This window comes from Amblyomma mixtum, chromosome 9, assembly GCF_055824585.1.
Source record: "Amblyomma mixtum isolate Tamu chromosome 9, ASM5582458v1, whole genome shotgun sequence".
NCBI lineage: Eukaryota > Metazoa > Arthropoda > Arachnida > Ixodida > Ixodidae > Amblyomma > Amblyomma mixtum.
The window spans coordinates 40,385,851-40,407,268 of NC_143020.1; the positions used below are offsets into that span (position 1 = coordinate 40,385,851).

Below are 21,418 nucleotides of genomic sequence, written 5' to 3' on the forward strand. Positions count from 1 at the left end.
CGCGCTACCTTCCCAACGTACTGGGCCTCCATTTACCCCTCTCGCTTCTGTTGTATCTGTTCACGCAGAATACGCCTGCTGTTTTGTTAGGGCGTGCGAAACCCGAATGAGGAACCACGGGAGTTCTGCTGAGCTTACGAACCTGATGCGTAGTGGAGGCTTGTTAAATAAACACCGCATCAGTCTACACATTTCAAGAGGTTACACCTTCTTCTCCTGGAGGGGGGAGTTGTAAATCCTTCTTACAAAAAGATAGTAAGCATGGTTTCAGTATTAAGCATGCGTACAAAGAATCGCCACAGAATTCTAACTGCTAGGGCCCTCTGACCATCCAGTGAGCCATTAAGCAGAAAAAGGGCTGAAACATATTTCAGCCGCCGACCAAACCGTCATCCTACCACCACCAATGTCCAGATTTAAATTGTTACGATGTGAAACGATCTCTATGCCCCACTGCCGCTGATTTTCAGAAGCATGGTAGTTCAGAAACCAAGTTACTTACCGGTGCCCAAAAGACTATACATCAACCGCAAATTAGAGAAGTGGTCCCGACTGCACCCTGAGGAATACGTGAACATAAATATTGACAAGATCATACTGCTGATGTTGGATTTATATCTTAGACGAAAAGACTTATAAAGCTTATGATGGCAAACAACCAAGTTAGGACTGAAAGTTTCAAAAACGTGCGATATAAACAAAATTGTGGAATTCAACGCCCTGAAACGACTCATGGGCTACGAGGGGCTGTACGGATTAATTTAGACCACCTGATGTTCTTTAAGGTGCGATAACATCACTGAGCACAATGTCGTTTTTGAATTTCGCCTTCATTGAAATACAGCCGCCGCAGTCAATATCAAACCCGTGACCTTACGATGAGCAGCCAATGAGCCCCCATGACCGATGAAACAAATATATCATAAATCACTCAGAACAGTGCCAGGACAAGCGTAGGATCAGTTATAAGTGAGCACTAAACGCAGGTGTTACCCAAGGTAAGACAGTTTTTAAGCAAGGATTTTTTTTCAGCTACTATAACCCATGGACTTGGGCATTAACTAATATGCCGAAGCATAAATTGGATTTAGAAGTACAGAAAGGTGGGCAAGTTGGTTATTACTATCCATGGTAAGTAGCAGCGCTCGTGTTGTCGTGTTTGTTCCGTCCTCGTGTTTTTTCCGCGCTGTTTTACCATGGATAAATTGGATTTACAAGGCGGCTCCAGCCACCGATTTGATTCAAACAGGACGTCGACCAAATTAATCCGTTCATCGAAGGTGTCTAAACTGTTGAGCTCAAATCGGTGTTTACAGGTTTATTCAAAGCAATTAAAACTGTACTTGTACATTAATATATTACAAAACTGTTTCGTTACGGCAGCAATGCACTTTTGTCGCAACAATTTTGGCTCCTCTTGAATGTCACTCATTGCCCGATTTGTATCTTACAGACGCATTTTGCTTTCGTGAAAAACGATGTTTATTAAGGGCAGATTTGGGCTTGCCGAAGGTAAATCTTCCAATGCTTGATTTTTTGAAAGCATAAACTAAACACCGAGCCATGGCACTTCGCTTTTCGAACGCTGCGCACTCGCTGACGTATTCCCGCCAGGCACACAGCGGTCTCCTACTTCACTGGTTGTTTGACCCTTTCCTACGCTTTCGGTCGCAGGGCTTGTCGGGCACATTTGCTACATTGTTCAGACAGCTTCGGTAACTGCTCTATTACATTGTTATTCCCTGATTAGCCGCCGGGCCTCATTTCCTTGCAATTCCTTTTTCCTTGTGTCATTGATATGCGAGATGTGTAGCCTAGAACATCAATTATTGAAATAGGTATTTTGAGTTACAGCAGCGTTTTTTTTCCTTAAAAGCATGGCCACCGGTGTAGTGCATCCCAATACAGCTAAAAATGAGACGCCAACAAGAAAACACAAGAGTGCTCACTGCCAACCGCTTATTTGAATGCACAGGTGACATATGTGTTTGTACATTCTGAAAAACACGTTTGTAATGGTCCCAAAGCAGGAAACGCAACCACGTACGTATCAGGCTAATCAAGCTAGTTGTTTTTTTTTTCAAACGAGGCATAAAATAACTGCCTCATCAAGAAATCGATGAAGACTTATTAGCAAAAGTAGTGCTAAACCTTAAGAATACATGGCAAAATCAAAGCGCAAAAAACTTTAAAACTATACCACAACCAAAGCAAATGCAGCTACTGGACAGTCAGATTAAAAGTTTTTGTTTAAAACAAGCGGCCAACCCAATCTTCTGCTGCTTGTAAAAAAATGAGACTAGGATTACTTCAAGAGGAAGGAAGGGAAAAGTTTACTCTATTTTAGTGCGTTTTCCTGCGGTTTTGGAGCACCTTCAGAGATGTTCTCTCCTTGGTTATATATCCAGGAATCTTCTCTGTCGACGTCGTCCACCTCTAATCAATGGTCGGTTGCCCTCAGTCCAGGACTCCGCTGGCCACTGCCGCCTGTTGACCTCGCTGTACCAAACCTTGCTGGTCTTCGCAGCAAGATAATTTTTTTCGCGGCGCAGCGTTGGCAGAAAACGTGCTAGCAGTTCTCTGAGCTCAAAAATATAGTCTCTTTTCGCGCTCAACCACGTTGCAACTCTTGCCAATTACCGCAACAACTTCGGTCCTGGTCTGCATGATGTCCGGTCCTGGTCTGCATGATTACATACCCTGCCCAAGCCAATTTCTTTCCCTTGATTTCAAGAAGGATGTCATTAACCCGCGTTGGTCCTGTGACCCATGCCTTCTTCCTGTCTCGTAATGTTTAACCTCTAATTTTTCTTTCCACAGCTCTCTGCGTTGTCGTTAACTTAAGCTGAACCGTTCTCGTTAGCTTCCACGTTTCTACCCCATCGGTCAGCACTGGTAAAATGCAACCATTATATACTTTCCTCTTGAGGGATAGTGGTAAACTGTCACTCATGGTGACATACAGATAGTATATTGCCACGTATCACTGTAGTGGCCGTTCGTTCGCGCTGAAGGCCGCAGGAAAGGGCTGTTATCATTTTTGTTCGTGACGCAAGAAGCGACCGGACTAATCTCGATTGATCACAGCCATGAAGAGCTGCATCTACGTTTTTCCAGATGACTGTAGATGATCTTGACCTGTTATCTGGAAGTTTCCTTCCCGGCTTCAAATTGAGCGATGCCTCGAGCGGCGGGCATTCGTAGTTCGACGACTGACGAGCACGTTTCTTGCTTACGACGCCGCCGAGTGATTCAGTACTTCTGCGGGCGCAACTCAGCCAAAATAAAGAGCTTCGTTTGCAAGTTTTGTTGCTGTCTTCCTGACCGCTGGACTGCCGTCACTACAACGTGACAATATACTTTTCTCTTTGGAGATATTTTTTTAACGGTCACTCATGGTAAAATATAAGTGTTATATACTTTCCTCTTAAGGGATAGTGGTGAACTGTCACTCATGATAAAATAAAACTGTTATATACTTTTCTCATGAGGGATAGTGGTAAACTGACAGTCATAGTAAAATACAACTGCTAAATACTTTTGTCTTGAGTGATAGTGGTAAGCTGTCACACATGATCTGAAAGAACCTGTCAAATGCGCCAGACCCATTCTTAATCTTCTAGTTAATTCTCCGTGATCCGGACCTGCGGTCACTGCCTGCCCTAAGCATACGTGTTCCTTGCACCTGGCTACCAGTTGTGAACTCCGGTTCCCTTGCTAGGCAGTTGAACCCTACTTTGGTTTTCTGCATGTTAAATTTTAGCCCCACTGTTCTGATCTGCCTGTCTAACTCACTGATCACGATTTGCACTTCATCCCCTGAGTTGCTTGGCTAGGAAATGGCCTCAGCGAATCGCAGATTACTTATGTATTCTCCATTAACTCTTATCTCCAACTGCTCCCAACCCAGGCGTCTGAATATTTCCTGTAAGCAGGCGGTCAATAGCATAGATGAGATCATGCCTCCCTGCCTTACGCCCTTCGTGTTGGAATTTTGTTGCTGTCTTTATGTAGGACTATAGTAGCTGTGCAGCTGTTATAGATATCTTTCAGTATTTTTACATGTGGCTCTTCTACACCCTGACTCCACTACGCCTGCATGACTTCCGAGGTTTCTGCTGAGTCGAATGCTTTCTCTAATCTATGACGGCTGCATGTCGGGGTTGGTTATACTCTGCGCATTTCACTATCACATGATTGATTTCTTGAATACTTCTATTGTCGAGTACCCTAAACAAAAGCCTGCCTAGTCATCTGGTTGATTTAAGTCTAAGGTTGGCCTCACAAAATTAGCAATTACGTAACACCTCACTGTCAAGCTTCAAATTCAGCCAAAACCATACCCACATCACCCCGTTGAACTTCGTCCAAATGAACTGGCCTAAATAGCTTAGTTGGCAGCATGAATTGCTAGACACCCAAGGTTCGTGAGTTTGAATCCGGAATAAACTTTTCGCAAAATTTAAACTCATTTTTTCAGCTGTTTTCATTTCCATCTTACACACGTGATGTTACGCTTGGCGACGATTTTATGCAGTCACATTAGCGTGACTGCCTTAAGCAGAAGCTTTAAAATGATCCTTTCGAAGCTTCCATACAAACGGCGCCACCTCTTGCCCGCGAGAATTGAGAACCACTGTTTCGCGTCTCGCGTTTGTTTACTTTAGTCGTGCTAGCGCTGCAAGTAGAGCTATTGCAGAAGCGTATTTTGTTGGTCGACATCATCGCATACGATGCACACTTTTTAAACTTTGAAATGTATTTATTCCAGCATGGTGGTGCAACGCATATTGAAAAGTAATTCTCACTGATTCAGGCAAGTACCCGACCGATGCGTACCCTAAAACAAAAAATGACGAGCGTGCGCAAGCCACTGGTTAAGCTGACAGCATTTTTCTTGGATTTTTTCTGAGCGACGCAACAGTGTGAATTTACAAGCCTCCAGCAGCGAATACTGCAGGATTCATGCTGAGTTCCTCCTCAGCGCACTGGGTAGGCAAAGCGCCGCACATGAAACTCTCCGACCTTTACGGGAAGAAGTGATGTATTATTGCGTATTTCCAGGCTCCCTGCACGCTGCCCCAGAGAGCCATCACCTTAGGCTACGTGAGTGCCTGGCATTTCGGTTCTATTTCCTTCTTTTGTCTCTCTTCCTTTTAACACAGGAAGAAATGAATAAGTGAATAAGGAATGAATAAGGAAGAAATGAATGCGGAATGCGCCGTCGGAGTTGCCTACGAAATACCACTGACTTGTGGAAAAACGTACGTAGGCCAGACTGGACGCTGGTTGAACGATCGTGCACGGGAACATGAGTTATAGCTAACAACGGGGGAGGGATCAAATTTGGCAAAGCATTGGCTGTCCTGCAGTCACTGTCAGCCACGGCTTAATGAAATTAGAGTTCTGGGCAAGAGTCGAGATTCAATCGCACGTGAAGTGATGCAAGCGTATTTCATAAAGAAAAGAGGACAAGCATGCATCAGTGATTCTTCAGTTGCACTGTACAATAGTGAGGTAGCCTTTCTCGATAAGACGATGTAAGTTCAGACCTTGGTATCCTACTGATTGCTACATGATGTATAATTTCGATGCGCATGCTCAAAGTGATATTCTATTCCTTTAAATATGTGCTTTGCTTTTTAAATAAAATCAGTTGTAAGTTTGCGCTCGTCCCGTAACCTGTCTTCTGTGTGTGTGTTTCGCGCAACTGCCATGTCAGAAGAAAAACTACGAGAAACGGTCCAATGAATCTCTCATGTCTTTATTGAATACGACCAGTAACATCGCTCGTTGAATCAGTAGAACTAAAGAACAGAGTGTTGAAAAAAAGTTTTTTGTGTTCACGAGAAAAACGGTTTGTTAGCAAAAATAGAGAAAGGTTTCGTTCGTTCGTTTCGTTTATGGGGTTTAACGTCCCAAAGCGACTAAGGCTATGAGAGACGCCGTAGTGGAGGGCTCCGGAAATTTCGACCACCTGGGGTTCTTTAACGTGCACTGACATCGCACAGTACACGGGCCTCTAGAATTTCTCCTCCAAAGAAATTCCAGCCGCCGCGGCCGGGATCGAACCCACGTCTTTCGGGTCAGTAGCCGAGCACCATAGCCACTGAGCCACCGCGGCGGCAATAGAGAAAGGTTCAACATGTCAATTCCTGGTGAAAAGGTTATATATAACGTTGTGCAATTAGCTTTGCCCCATTTTTTTTAAGGACACAAAAAGTTTCATCACGCGCTCGGCTATTTTGTGGATATAAATAAATAAAATATAACAACAATGAGTACTTCTGAATGTTTAGAGTGAAACCGCTAATAGTTTATTTTGTGCAATGTTATTTTGTCGCATAGAAGAACTCAGTGTTCGCTCAAAAGTTTGCCAAATATGGCCCAAGTTGTCTATTTTGAAGGTGCTTATCTAAGTAGAGGAGTCTACTAGAGCTGCAGCAATTTTAAACTGCGTTCTACAGAAGAATGCCTATCAAACTGAACAAGTTCAAGTTTCTACGAGTGACCGCGTCGCAGCGTCGACGCTTGATTCTGTAGATGCTAGCGGCAACATTGTGCAAATAGATTAAGTCCATTGGTCTTATTTAGGTTCGGACAGCTCGGAAAATCCTCAGGAGCCTATTTGTAGCTTTCGTTTCTGCCATTGCCCAGGAGATTCACTGCTTTCACGGCCTCTTTGAAGGTATCGTACATGTTCTGAAAACTACTGTATAACCTGCACTGCAGCAGACACACGTATCTGCAAGTGAGCCCAGGGTAGACCTTGGCATTCCGCTGCGGAGTAGCCCAAAACACTGCGCGAGCCATTTTTTTTTTGCTCACCAGAAATTAACATGAAGAGTTCTGCAATTCTGAATACTCATTTTTTGCATAACAATGCACAAAGTGTGTGTGCTAGATTTTTTATTAGGGCATTTCTTTTAGACATGTTTAATGTGTTTTCGCAATTTGCGCGACTCTCTGGAGTTTTTTTCCATTGCAAGATTTTTCTTTAACTGTACCTTTCTGTCTTTTGGAACCTGTCTTTTTAATGCTTACATCAACGTCCCATAATACAACATTTTGGGCGAGTTGGTTACCTACATTCATTATTACAGCGCAAAGACGGCACAGAACAAGAAGGGGACACAACAGCGCTGACTGTCAACTAAGTTTTATTCGAGACCAGTAGGGTTTTTATACACCTGGCGATCAGAACGGGAAAACAAACATACAAGAATAGCTGTAGGCATGCGCAAGGGTACAGTAACGGCGGTTATCCGGCACGTGTCAGATTTCACATTCTAGATACTTCATCTCTTTCTGGGACAATGCCACTGATGGTGCGCTTATGCACTCGTCCTGCAGTCTAATAATCATAGCAGCTTCTATTATTTCTCTTGTTAATGTGTCTCGGTGTTTCCCTATGACACTGCATTGCCTGTACATCGGTTCACATTTATCCTCGCTGTCATCTTCTGCGCTGCAGTCCCTGCAATCAACGACTCAGTCCTGTCGGCTTTTTTCTTTTGAATTTCATAATATATGCGGATGAGGCCCGTGTGCTGTGCGATGTCAGTGCCCGTTAAAGAATCTCACGTGGTCCAAATTTCCGGAACCCTTCACTACGGCGGCCGTCATAGCCTGAGTCACTTTGGAGCGTTAAAGGGCACAAACAAAAACCAAACCGATATCAGCCCATTTTTTTCTGGTGACGAATGAACGGGACTGTATCAAGATTAAATCACGGGCTATAATGTCTACACGAATGGACAGAAACAAAAATAGTTTTAAAGTGAAATTTGCAGAACCAAAAGGTATTTCCAAGCTGAATATTTCCAAGGTATTTCCAAGCGACAAGTCTTGACCCAAGTAATATTCAAAGTTTACCTGTAAAATACGTACTACCTTTCATCGTGCCATGCCTTACACATATTTACAATACCGCGCTTCGCACAGGACGTTTTCCCGCTGCCATGCAGGTGGCCAAAGTTGTGGTTATTTATAAAAAAGGTGGTAAAAACGTTCTAGGAAATTACAGGCCAATATCTGTACTACCTTTTTCTCCAAGGGGCTAGAGCGAATAATGCATCGACGTTACTACAATTTCCTACAGAAGCACTGTGTAATAGCCAACTGTCAGTATGGATTCACAAAGCATAGATCAACTGAGCATGCTCTGCTTGATCAAAAAGAATACATATTACATAACTTCGAAGCTCAACACCTCACCTTAGGCGTCTTTGTAGACTTTAGCAAAGCATTCGATACACTGAATCACGAAACTCTGTTTAAAAAACTCGACCACTACGGTATACGTGGCCACGCCCTCTGTCTCATTCAATCGTATTTCAGTGCTCGTCGCAAGTATGTTGCTTTAAATCACTGCTCTTCGGACTTGTTAGCAATCACAAACGGCGTGCCCCAGGGCAGCCTTCTGGGGCCGCTATTATTCAACATATATATTAATGACGTATGCAACATCAGTAACTTAGTTAAATACATCATATATGCTGACGACACCAGTCTATTTTTGTCCTCACCTGACATCAAAGAACTAACTAGCACCGCAAATACAGTTTTGTCATCATTATCTGAGGGGTCATCTTTGAACTCATTAAAAATAAACAAACTAAAAACTAAAGCTTTATTGTTCCATCCGAAGGGGCAGCATATAGGCAGTGTGCCACCACTCTATTTCGACAACGCCCCCATTGAGTACGTGGAAACCTTCACATTACTCGGAGTGGTATTTACTGCTACTATGTCGTGGGACGCTCATGTAAGCAAAGTGTGCCTATCCCTTTCCAGATATATTGAGATAATTTCGCGGAATAAACATATTTTACCCGCCAAAACTAAGCTGAATCTGTACTATGCGTTCTTTCATTTTTATGTATCGTATTGCTTCCTTGTATGGGGACAAACCACAGCATCTAACATCCAGAAGCTTCTAGTACTGCAAAAAAGAATACTTCGCGTAATTGCTAATGTACCGTATGATGCTCCGACACGTCCTATCTACCAGCAATACAGAATGATACCCGTAACAAGAATGTTCGATTACAGGTTTGCATCCTTCTATAAAAAAATAATAGCCGAAGACGACACATTTCTTTCTAGCATTGTGACACTTACACCACATCAGACACCGTATATGACACGACAGCGTATCATCTATTCATTACCACGATGCAGAACAAACTATGGTTTTTCCACACTAAAATACTTTCTTCCCAAATACTTGAACACGCCCTTTTATGACATGTTGCTCAGCATGTCTGTCTCGGCTATTCGAAATGTGTTTGCAAGCTAGGTCCCACAGTATGCGTACCCATGTATAGAATTCTATTGCATTGAACCGTAAATGTTGTGTAAAACCTTTATTCTGTTGTGCGGAATTACTACTTGTCCATGCAAAATGAAAACAAAGTTTCCTTTCATGCATGTATTAAAAAAAAACAAAAAGTTTCTTTTTATGCACGCATTTAAAAAAAAAATGTTTCCTTTTGTGCATATATTTATATGCCTTGTCTTTCCGTGTACCTTGCGTTAATACCAGTGTATGAAGTAACCATCATAGTCGCTACCAAACTGCCTCTTTGTAGGGGTGGCGAAGCTTGTCAAGCGGTCGTAATGACTGCTTTTTTCTTGCCGCCCTCAGTTTTTGTAAAAAAAAGCTGAAATAAAGTGATTGATTGATTGATTGATTGAATGCCAGCTTTGTAGACGTAGAAAAGTAAATAGAATGCAACTCCATCCCTCTAGGAGTTGTTCAGTGTTTAAATCACTCAAAACTTCATTTATTAAAAAAATATCTGAGCATAACAACGTTAAGTACATTGGAAGAGAATTAGCTCAAATTATTAGTCTCATTTATTGACACTGACATGCGCTTTCAGTGCTTTGTTTGCTGTTCTGCTCGCATCTTAATTACGCATCTTAATCTGGTCCTTCTAACCATAACAAAACCTGCAAAAGTTACACATCTTGCAGGATTTTCGGAGGATTACTGAAAACGTACCTAAAACATATTATCTTAGGAAGCCCTTTCTCATATGCAAAATTAAATTTGTTGGTTTGTGGGTTTTATTGTACCAAAGCAACTCAGGCTATGATGGACACCGTAGTGAAGGGCTCCGAAATATCAACCACCTGGGGTTCCTCAAACAGCGCTGGCATCGCACAGTGCACGGGCCTCTAGAATTTCGCCTCCGTCAAAACTCGACTCCCGCGGCCGGGATCGAAACCGCCTCTTTTGGGTCAGCAGCCGAGCGCTATGACCAATGAGCCACCAAAGCGGGTGTATGAAAAAATTATAATCCCGCATCTAAATAATATTACTTTCGCTTATGTCGTGTTGCCAAACGTGAAATTACTGACACAGCATTTTTTCTCGAGCAAGTTTTTAATGTAGAAACACGCAAGTAAGTATACAACACAAAATACTTTTGCCAATCTGTCATTTAGAATAACAGAGATAGTATGTTATGAAACACTAAAAAATTATCTACCACGATTGCATATTAAATTGTATAAAAATATTACTGTTCTTGAACTACTGTCATATCATAAATCAAGGAGCATTTCCTTTCCCTTCATTGAAAACCGGCTTTCTTTCTTTTCTCATTGAGAACTCTATACAAATAAGTGATCCTTCTGTTTATCAAAGGTAGTGTCTCTCTTTACCAGTTTATAATTGCATTGCCATGACATTGTAAGATCGTGTGAGTCACCTGCAGTTTTACAGACTATGCAATCTCACATGTTTTAAACAGCTGTGTTACCGCGAAATGCTAGGGCCGGGAGCCTATGTCGTAGTCAAGCTGTCAGAAGACAACTTTCGCTACTGACTCCCCGCTTTTAAAAGCAGCATTTCGCCAAAATAAGCAATATTAAATTGCCCGTGGAGGCAAGAACGCGATCTATTCTGCCTGTTGTCGCTGTTGCTCTTCGTAAATGCTCTCTTAATGCTTGCAGGTCGTGGATTCGGCTGCCCTTACAACGAGCTCGCCTGCGTGCGACAGTGCGTAAGCGCAGGCAAAGCGCACGGCTTCTGCGGCCAGGGCAACGTCTGCGAATGCGTCGACTGAGACCTGCGTCACGTATTGAAGCGTCCGAGGTCTCTGGCGCGGGGCACCCTAACATGCCGAAGCGACCGGTTTCGAACTCTGCTTCGGCTCGTTCGTAGGCTGATCGAAACCGCGAGAACGACGATTAAAGCGTGAGCAGTGAAATTCCACAGCTGTGATTATTTCAGTACTATACGTTGTGGGGCTAGTTGGTTCGTACTCAGATTTCTTTTATGCGCACAGAAAGACGACACAATAAGACAAGGTAGACAGGACGGAGCGCAAACTTTCAACTGTTTTATTCCGGAAAAAGTACATGACATTTATACCAAAAAAATTACCGACGATTACGTTACTTCCTAATGCGAAATTTGAGCGCAGCAAATAAGCTGTTTCACCTTTTCGATAGATTGAGGCAAAGAAATCGAGCAACACATGTATGCGCTATCACAGAATTTTTTTTTTAGCAGACGGAGGACTTCCATCAGTCGTCTCGCTCATGGCTAAGAAAGAACTGGCAGATAATTTCGCAGTGGCGAACGGCAGCGGCAATTTCGGCTCGGGCGGTGCACATATACAGATCCGCCGCCACCGCTCTGGCTCTCTGATTGCCACCGCACCGGGTTGCATTGGAGGAGGAGCGAAGAAAGGAATTAAGTTCGAGCCGGCGCTTTGACAACCGGAGACTCGCAGGAAGAGGGGGGAGGGGGGCGGCGTGCACACCCAGCGGCAAACGATGGGGGGCAGAAGCGCGCGCAGCAAGCGGACAACACGATAAAGGGAGGAGGGAAGAGATAGCAGCGACTGACTGATGCCGCTGACGCCGATAGTGAGTCAACCCCAGCTGCGGATGAAAGGGGGGCGGAGCTGGTTACGAGGCCGACGACAACGCCGACGACGACGCGAAACCCGGGAACGGACGCCAATGAGCTGCGCTCTAAAAAGAATGGATAGTCATCAGTGCCACGTGCAAGCCAAAACCCCGGAAAAGCACATAGGAAGGGCGGAGGTGACTCACCTCTTATGTAATTTATCTAAAAAAGCAAAATCTTTATCATATATTGTCACAGATGGTGCACTGACGCATGAACTACCGCTTTTCCTTATATGGTAGGCCTCAGCCAATTCTCGCGCAAGCGTGTCAGTGCTCCTGCATAAGATGCTGGTGCCTTGGAGCCTTGCATCACACAGTTTTTGTGCTTTCTGTTTTTTGTCTTTATCTTTTGCACACTCACTGATGTGCGCCGGCAGGTGCGAACCGGTACCGTTCTTCAAAGACAAATTGTGTTCCCTTAGCCGCTCATTAACACATCGGCCCGACTGCGCAATGTACACCTTCCCCCATTTCAACGGAATTTTGTACACTACCCCTTTTTCACACTTCACAAACTTATTAAAATGTTTGAATTTGCAATCTGAGTTGCGGCTACCATCTTGCAAAACTAGACGACACAGTGAAGAGAGTTTCCTTGGGGCCGAGAAAACCACAGGTACCTTAAACTTGTTAGCCACGCGCTTGAGGTTATGAGCTACTTTATGCTGATATGGGATGACCACAGGTTTCACTTTCTTTTTTGCAACTGCAACCATTGTCTGTTTCCGATTCCTTTCTTGTTTGATCTTCTTGAGAAGAGCTTCAGCAACTGAACTCACTACTATCTGGGGAAAGCCTGCCTGTTTTAGCTTCGCAGTCTGATCGTGAAAGCTTTTCTGCGCCATGTGAGAACAAGACTTTCTTAGAGATGACTCAAGGCACATCAAAGTGATAGCACGTTTAACAGTTTTAGATTATTTGGCATCAAAAGGCAACAACTTCTGTGCACGCGGTTGGTACTTCCAGCAAAAGCCTTCGTCTTTAAGGGTTATTTTGAAGTCTAAAAATTGCAAACAGCTGTCATTGGCGAGGTCAAAAGTAAAATTCAATCCTTTGGAGAGTCGTCTAAAATTAGTAACAATGTCCTTCACGACTTGCGGATAGGTCAAAGGTGATTGTTTCTTCAAAACAATGAAAAAGTCGTCTACCTATCTAAAAATCTTTAGCGTGCTACCAGGTGTGGACAGATCATTGACCGAGACGCTTGAAAACGGTAGCACGCTAAAGATTTTTAGATATGTAGACAACTTTTTCATTGTTTTGAAGAAACAATCACCTTTGGCCTATCCGCAAGTCGTGGAGGACATTCTTACTAATTTTAGACGACTCTTAAAAGGATTGAATTTTACTTTTGAACTCACCAATGACAGCTGTTTTCAATTTTTAGACTTGAAAATAACCCTTAAAGACGAAGGCTTTTTGCTGGAAGTACCAACCGCGTGCACAGAAGAAATTGTTGCCTTTTGATTCCAAGCAATCGAAAACTGTTTAACGTGCTATCGCTTTGATGTGCCTTGAGTCATCTCTAAGAAAGTCTTGTTGTTATATGGCGCAGGAAAGCTTTCACGATCAGATTGCGAAGCTAAAACAGGCAGGCTTTCCCCAGATAGTAGCGAGGTCTGTTGCTGAAGCTCTTCTCAAGAAGATCAAACAAGAAAGGAATCGGAACCGGACAATGGTTGCAGTTGCAAAAAATAAAGTGAAACCTGTGGTCATCCCATATCAGCATAAAGTAGCTCATAACCTCAAGCGCGTGGCTAACAAGTTTAAGGTACCCGTGGTTTTCTCGGCCTCAAGGAAACTCTCTTCACTGTGTCGTCTAGTTTCGCAAGATGATAGCCGCAACTCGGATTGCAAAATCAAACATTTTAATAAGTTTGTGAAGTGTGAAAAAGGGGTAGTGTACAAAATTTCGTTGAAATGTGGGAAGGTGTACATTGGGCAGTCGGGCCGATGTGTTAGTGAGCGGCTAAGGGAACACAATTTGTCTTTGAAGAACGGTACCGGTTCGCACCTGCCGGCGCACATCAGTGAGTGTGGAAAAGATAACGACAAAAAACATAAAGCACAAAAACTGTGTGATGCAACGCTCCAAGGCACCAGCATCTTATGCAGGAGCACTGACACGCTTGCGCGAGAATTGGCTGAGGCCTACCATATAAGGAAAAGCGGTAGTTCATGCGTCAGTGCACCATCTGTGACAATATATGATAAATATTTTGCTTTTTTAGATAAATTGCATAAGAGGTGAGTCACCTGCGCCCTTCCTATGTGCTTTTCCGGGGTTTTGGCTTGCACGTGGAACTGATTACTATCCATTCTTTTTTGGTATAAATGTCAAGTAGTTTTTCCTGAATAAAACAGTTGAAATTTTGCGCTCCGTCCTGTCTACCTTGTCTTATTATGTCGTCTTTCTGTGCGCATAAAAGAAATCTGTGATTATTTCTTCGTAGCAGAAAGCCTGGCCAAATAGCGTTTCTTGACCTTGTTTTTTTGAAAAGGGGAAAAAAAGACGCTGCTGATAGACGAACCCAGAAGAAACTCTAACACAGCCTGCAGCCCGCCGGGTCTTCTCTGTGTTGTCTACGTCTCGGCGCTTCCCAAAGTCCTTCTAGCCGAAGACGACCCCGAGCAGCTTGAAGGGAGCGGTGCTGCAAAGTAGGCGAAGGTAGTCCCAGGTTCGTATCCCGAAGCAGGATGAATGTCATTGGGTGGATGTCATTGAGTAATTTTCTCCCTTATTTCAAATTTACGCCACCTTGGGGGATTCCCCTAAACATATGTCCAACAAAGTAGGCAGATGTGGGCGGCTGTGGATGTGGGCAGAATGTTGCTGCTTGTTAGTTTTTTTGGAACTATGAATTCAAGGGCTTTAACACAAGAGGAGAAGGTTAAGTCATTTTCGCTGGCCCTCGGCCCCGCAAGGTGCAGAGCCCGAAGTTATAAACAGCAGGTCGTGCAGTCTCAGGCTGCCCTATGAAGAGTATCTAAAGACAAGAACGCATAAACAAGCACCATTTTGTTCGTATCGCTGTAAGGCTCCTCGATGACATACGAACCTTGATTTTTTGTTTAGTAGCGCACAATTGATTCAGAGCTGGCTCACGTGGTGAAACTTTCCAGGCAGCTAGGCGATCATAATTTGCTTTAGGAAGAAAGACCGATAGGTGTAAAAGAAAAATTTCTGTACATTTCACCAAAAAAAGCATGGCAGGGAAAAGTAGATAGGATCGGCGGTAGTCCTGTTCACTTTTTCCATCCTTTCCTTTGTCACTAATGCGCTGTATCTGAGGTATAAACGCGACAGTCGAAGTTTACGCATTAAATAAAGAAGAAGGTGATAAGCTACGTTATAGCCGGATACAACTTACACGTCTGCTGCGAAACTCGCCCATATTAACGACCACTACACAGAATTCCTTTGCGAGAAAAAAGTAGGTTGTCACTTTCTAAAACAGTTATTGATACGGTCGCTAAGAAGCTCCCGGGGAGCACCGTGGCGAATAATGATATTGCGCAGAATGATGAAAGCTACGTTCCTGGCTGTAGCCGCCGAAAACGCGGACATCTCGGCATAGCGCGTAAGATGGTCGACGGCGACAACAACCCAGCGGTGACCAGAAGTAGAAGGCGGCAGAGAACCCTAAAAGGTCAATGGCCACGCGATCAAATGGACGGGCAGGGCAAGGTAAAGGCTGCAATAGCTCGGATAGGCGCAGCGGTGGTGACTTGCGGCGTTGGCAGTCAAGGCATGAGCGAATGTACTTTCGTAGGAAAGTGTAAACGCCGCGCCAGTAGTACCGATGCCGAAGTCGCATGTATGTTTTTAAGAGACCAGCATGAGCGTTCTAGGGTTCGGCATGAAAAGATGCGCAGACTTCAGTGCGGAAGTGGCGAGGTATGACAACTAGCCATCTTCGACCATCTGGCATGTAATTCCGGCGGTAAAGAAGACCGTCTTGTAGAGTGAAGTGGCGGGCTTAACTACGAAGCGAGCGGGAGGGCGGTGGCGTGCTGCGGCCGGAAAGGATATGCACGAGAGAGGCTATCCAGGCGTCTTTGCGCTGCTCCGGATGCATGCTTGGAGGGCGTAATGAAGAGAGCACGGGGTCAATGCTAGAGAGGGTCGCCGCGTCGGCAACTAGCGGCGACCGGGAGAGGGCGCCGGAGTCAGGGTGCTTGCGTCCGGAACGGTAGATGACTCGAATGCCGTACTCCTGAAGTCGCAGTGACCAACGACCAAGTCGGCTGGATGGATCCTTCAAGGACGACAGACAGCATAAAACATGTTGGTCGGTGACTATGATGAATGGACGGCAGTAGAGATATGGTCGAAATTTGGTTATAGCCCACAAAATGGCCAAGCATTCTTTTTCCGACGCGGAGTAATTGATTTCGGCTTTGGATAGCGTGCGGCTGGCATAGGCGACAACATATTCGTGAAATCCAAGCGTCCGTTGTGTAAGCACAGCACTGATGCCGGTGCCACTCATCCGTGTGGATCTCAGTTGGAGCGTTCGGGTCGCAATGACGAAGTATGGGTGGTGAAGTAAGGATCCGGCGTAGTGTAGCGAAAGCTTCATCACATTTGGAGCACCATGACGACAAGGAATTTTGGGCTTGAAGTCGCGTCAAAGGCAAAATGATGGCGGCAAAATTCCGCATGAAGCACCGAAAATATGAGCATAAGCCGACGAAACTCCGCAGTTCTTTGGGCGTGGACGGTTTCGGAAACTCGGCAACCGCACGAAGTATTGTGGGTCCGGAAGGATGCCCTCTTTAGAGACGACGTAACTAAGGATGGTCAGTTGGCGAGCTCCGAAATGGCATTCTTTTTTCAATTTTAATTGCGGCTCTTCGGCGCTGAGGCAAGTCAGAACTTGTCGCGAACGAGTCAGATGTGTCGAGGAGTCGGCCCAAAACACGACGACGCCATCAAGTTAGCAGAGGCCCGTTTTCTAGCGGAGGCCACGCAGGACATTACCCATCATTTTTTGGAATATTGCAGGGGCACTGCAAAGCCCGAATGACATTACGTTAAACTTATATAACCCATCAAGCTTGACGAATGCTGTTTTTTCGCGGACACCTTCGGCCATGGGTATTTGCCAATAAGCAGATCTATGATCGAGTGACGAAAAAAATCCTGCTCCTTGCAGGCAATCGAAGGCGTCATCTATGCGTGGCAGAGAATAAACGTCTTTTTGAGTAACAGTGTTCAGCAGTCGATAATCCACGCAAAATTGGATAGAGCCGTCTTTCTTTCGAACTAGAACGACCGGGGAAGACCATGGGCTCTTCGAGGCCTGTATAATCCCGCGCTCTAACATGTCGTCCTCTTGCTCGGTGATGACGCGATGCTCCGCAGCTGAGACGCGATCTGGTCGCTGGCGCAAAAGGAGGATGGGTGCCAGTATCGATGGTATGTGTAACAGCGGAAACACGGCCGAGTGGAGTTTGACATCAAAAGACGAAAGAAATTCGCACAAAAGAGCCAACAGCTGGACACGGCACATCGAATGAAGGGCTCGATCAATAGCGCTGTACAGGACATCAGAGGGTGGTCGGTGTGACAGGGGAGCCGGGGTGAGAGCATCGATCGATGGTGTAGGAGCGCCTTCGATCTCGTCGACGACTTGTAGGAGTTCAGCCGATGCTATGTATCCAATGCATTCACCACTAAGCAGTTAAAGGAGAGGGTAGATGATTGCTGATGATAATGGTTGCTGTTCTGCAGGTCACCGTGAGGACAGCGAAGGGATGCGGTAGGATTCTGCGGCGAACGAACAACTCCGAGGGAGTAAAGAGCAAAGGTGTGTCGGGTGGGTTGGCTGAAGAGACACACGACAGGGAGACTACAATGAACGGAGATGCAGGAAGTTCATCATCATTGGAAAGGAGAAGTTTGTCGGGATACTCAGGAGTTTTGGCAGCGCAGTCGTCGGGTAGGACAGAGAGACTGACTTCAGCACGGGCGCAGTGGACGACAGCAGAGTCTTCCGACCGAAAGTCCCACCCAAGAATGACGTCATGCGAGCAGGAGGAGAGTACAACGAACTCAGTTGTGTAGAAGACGTCTTGGATAACAACTTGTGCAGTGCAAGCTGCTAGCGGCTAAATTTGCTAACCGGCAGAAATACGGAGTAAAAATCCAGAAAATGGCGTCAGAACTTTCTTGATGCGGCGGCAAAATTTCGCGTCCATAACTGATACGGCTGCTCCGGTGTCAATTAGGGCACACATCGCAACACCGTCTACGACCACGTCAACGACGTTGGCGAGGAACGTCAGAGGCCTTGCAAAGTTCGCCGAAGGCGCAGCTCTTGCCTCGGGAACTGCGCTTGCTAGTTTTTCGCTTCGTTGGGGCTGACGCGGCGGGTAATGGGGAGATGGAATGGCGCCGCGGAGAAGGGGAGCGGCACGGCGTTGCGGACTGGCGGTCATTTGTGAACGAAGATGGTGGCGGACTAGGCTGCATGCGGTAGTGTTGCCGGAAAAATGAAGGGGCATGTAGTCAAAGCAACATTTACTACCAAACCACTTTAACTTGCATGCGTGTATCAAGATAAAAGAGTTTTAGTACTTACAAATAAGATCTTGCAGGCCAGGGCACGAAGCGCGTTAGAGCTCTCCTAACTTAATATGCGATGTGCCTTTTCGCTTGCACGGTGTCAGCTCGAGTCTGCATGCATTTTCGTCGCGCTGGTTGTGCACGTGGTTGGGCGAGCAGGGGAGGCGATGGTGGGGGGGGGGGGGGGGGGGGGTTGGCTGGAGGGAGGGGAGAGAATTTACACATTATCTTTTTGTAGTCCCGAGAAAAGGCCTCGAGCGGAAAGGTGGAGAAAGGGAGATCGTGGGTGGATGCACGAACTGCGAAACGCGTAGCTGCGCGCGAGGGAAAACATCTTTTCGAGAAAGTGACAATAAAAAAAATAGCGCTTCTCCGGGGGGCGCAGCCCGCTGCCTGGAAAAGAGCGCGGCTGGGAGAGCAGGTGGGGAGATATTGGACTTAAAAGCGATAGAGAACGGAGCCAAAAGACGTGAAAAGGGTTTGGAATTTTTGGAGAATGAGTCACATGGCCACAGGCAGTGCAGAAGGCAGTATGTACAAGAAACAAGTCGATGGGAAACAAGGAAGCGCCAAAGTATTGTTACAAAGCCGCAGCGAAAGCCTGAAAACTTTGAAGTGGAAAACTTGAAGCTTCAAGATGGATTTCGCCAAAACGACTTCAGACACTCGCGTATTTTGCGGGGCCGTATAATGTAGGTTCTGTTAGTTCAAGATGGCTTAAAATGCTACCACATAGTAACAAAAATATAAAACAATAAACATATCCAAACAGAATGCGCGCTCTTTAATTGTTTCATGTACAGTACATGTGCCAAACAAGCTCGGTTAACATGCGTCTAACGCCAGTTGTCAGTCGATTTATTCGCTCGTCGTCGAAGAATCCTCACATTCTTTGTTGGTGTTGAAGTTTCACTCAAAAAAAGCAAAAAGAAACAAAAGCATGAAGAATTGTAGTTTGCAACTACTTTCGATGGTTTTCATCAATAAAGGTGATGTTCGAAAGCAAAAAAAAAAACTGCGAGTAAATATGCAACGACGTGAGCAAGAGCTATATAGCCCCCAATGCAAATTACGCAACAGAAGAATAAAAAGGACAAAAACGACAATTTCCAACCCTACGATTTGCAGAAAAGGAAGGAGATAGCAAATCAGGAAACACTGGAAAGGCGCGATCACAGGGCACGACGCAGGGAAGCGTAGAAATCGCTTAGCACGTGTCCGCGTGCGTTTATGAAGCACCCGCCTAATATTTTACGAGCGCAACGCATAACTCGAAATTACAAGGTGACTGCTTCGTTTCTGGACGTTGCTAAAACTGCGCCCAAATTCGGCTTAGTGAATGCTCTTGTACAAAGCTATTACGTTTGTATCACGACCTCCATGACGCCGACACCCGCTGCGCACTGCGGCAGTGAATTCCTAGACCGAATAAAAAAAACTGATTTTTTAATTCAAAAATTTATTGAAATGAAATTATTTGACTTTTGTAGAAGGCGCCTTTGAGCTGGTTTCCAGACACTCGCTCGAGAGGAGCCTGCAAAAACGCTTTCAAATGCATAATGTACCATGACAAATAGTTGGGACATTTTGCCCAGAAATCCGACGAAGGCAACAGCGGGAGCTTTGTCTGTGCACTTCTCAAACAAAGAATACATTTTGTTAATTAGCAGCTTGGCTATAGGTCATATATTATTGCACTAATCATTACCACTGGGTCACGCTAGCGCGCATTCTTTAACTTCTAAATTTATGGGACCATTTAAAAGAAAATTTAGGGATTAGTACAGCCGTTCCTACTTACTTAGTATTAAAGATAGAATTCTGTACATATGTGGTCCTTGGTCTGGATGGTGTCGTCGTCGGTCCTATGCGACAGACCGATTCCTCTGTGGCGGAATTGGCGCAGCCAACTGACCACCGCCAAAGTAGTCGTCACGTCTGTGTTCCACTCAAAAACTCCGAAGGAACAAAAACAAAACTCCACGGCAGCAGCTATACAGCGAGCGAATGCGTTTGGAAATTGTTGTGAAGCACCTAAAAACTACATTTGGTCCTAATGCCATTAGAAGTTTCGAATACCATTCGACTCCAATGCCACTTAAAAGTCCACGTAGCACAGGTTTTATGACAAAATTGCAGTAGAAGCAGTCGAGCAATAGCACAGCGCTACTACTCTAATACTGCTCATATGGTATAATCTGATCCAGGAACATGTGTTTTGATCTCAAGGATCAACGTAAAACATCTACTTTGGCAACGTATACATGCCAATTGTGGTTAAACTGAAAGGAGACAGATTTATACAGGTCTTACAACTCTTATCGAGAGCTCAAGTGACTTTTTACGAGTTCGAAAAATTATAGAAACTGTCGCTCTCTGTTCTAGCAATACTGAACGTTGCTAAGTGGATTTAGCAGATGGCACAAGGTTGACCGCCATTTGCCAGTATACCTTTAACACTCGATGGGGGATATGGCAACGCTAGGCCATTATAAAAAGCTTTCTTAAATAGCATAGCCAATTCTGGCGAACCGTGCGGGAACTCTGGCTAACATCTCCCGTGATAGCTATGATTATAAGATGGCACAACCGACAATGGCAAACAGCGAGAAAATTCTGGCTAACCTGGCCCATGATAGCCGGGATTTTGTGATAGCACAACTGACAATCGCAAAGAGTGGAAAATTTCTGGCTAACCTGACCCACGATAGCCAGGATTGTGTGATGGCACAGCCAGTACTGAGAAAGCGATGGAAACCAGGGCCATCATTGGATGCGGTAGGAAGTGGTTCAGCCAATATCAGAAACTCATTGGCAACTCTGGGCCTACTTAGAGCCATCCTTTGCCAAAGGTATTTAATATTGGCCCCCTGTCATGTGCTACCTGGGTGAGTAAAAGACTGACTATATTTTTCA

The 21,418-nt window shown here is 45.0% G+C and overlaps 1 protein-coding gene across 1 annotated transcript in view; it reads left to right on the forward strand.

Moving 5' to 3' along the window:
- LOC149328818 (uncharacterized) overlaps positions 1-11,078 on the forward strand; it is a 70,337-nt gene extending 59,259 nt beyond the window's left edge. Inside the window, exons 2-3 of the mRNA XM_089559102.1 lie at positions 5,065-5,106; positions 10,966-11,078. Coding sequence (XP_089415228.1) covers positions 5,065-5,106; positions 10,966-11,078 — 155 coding nt within the window. The remainder of the gene's footprint in view (positions 1-5,064; positions 5,107-10,965) is intronic.
- The last annotated feature ends 10,340 nt before the right edge of the window (positions 11,079-21,418 follow it).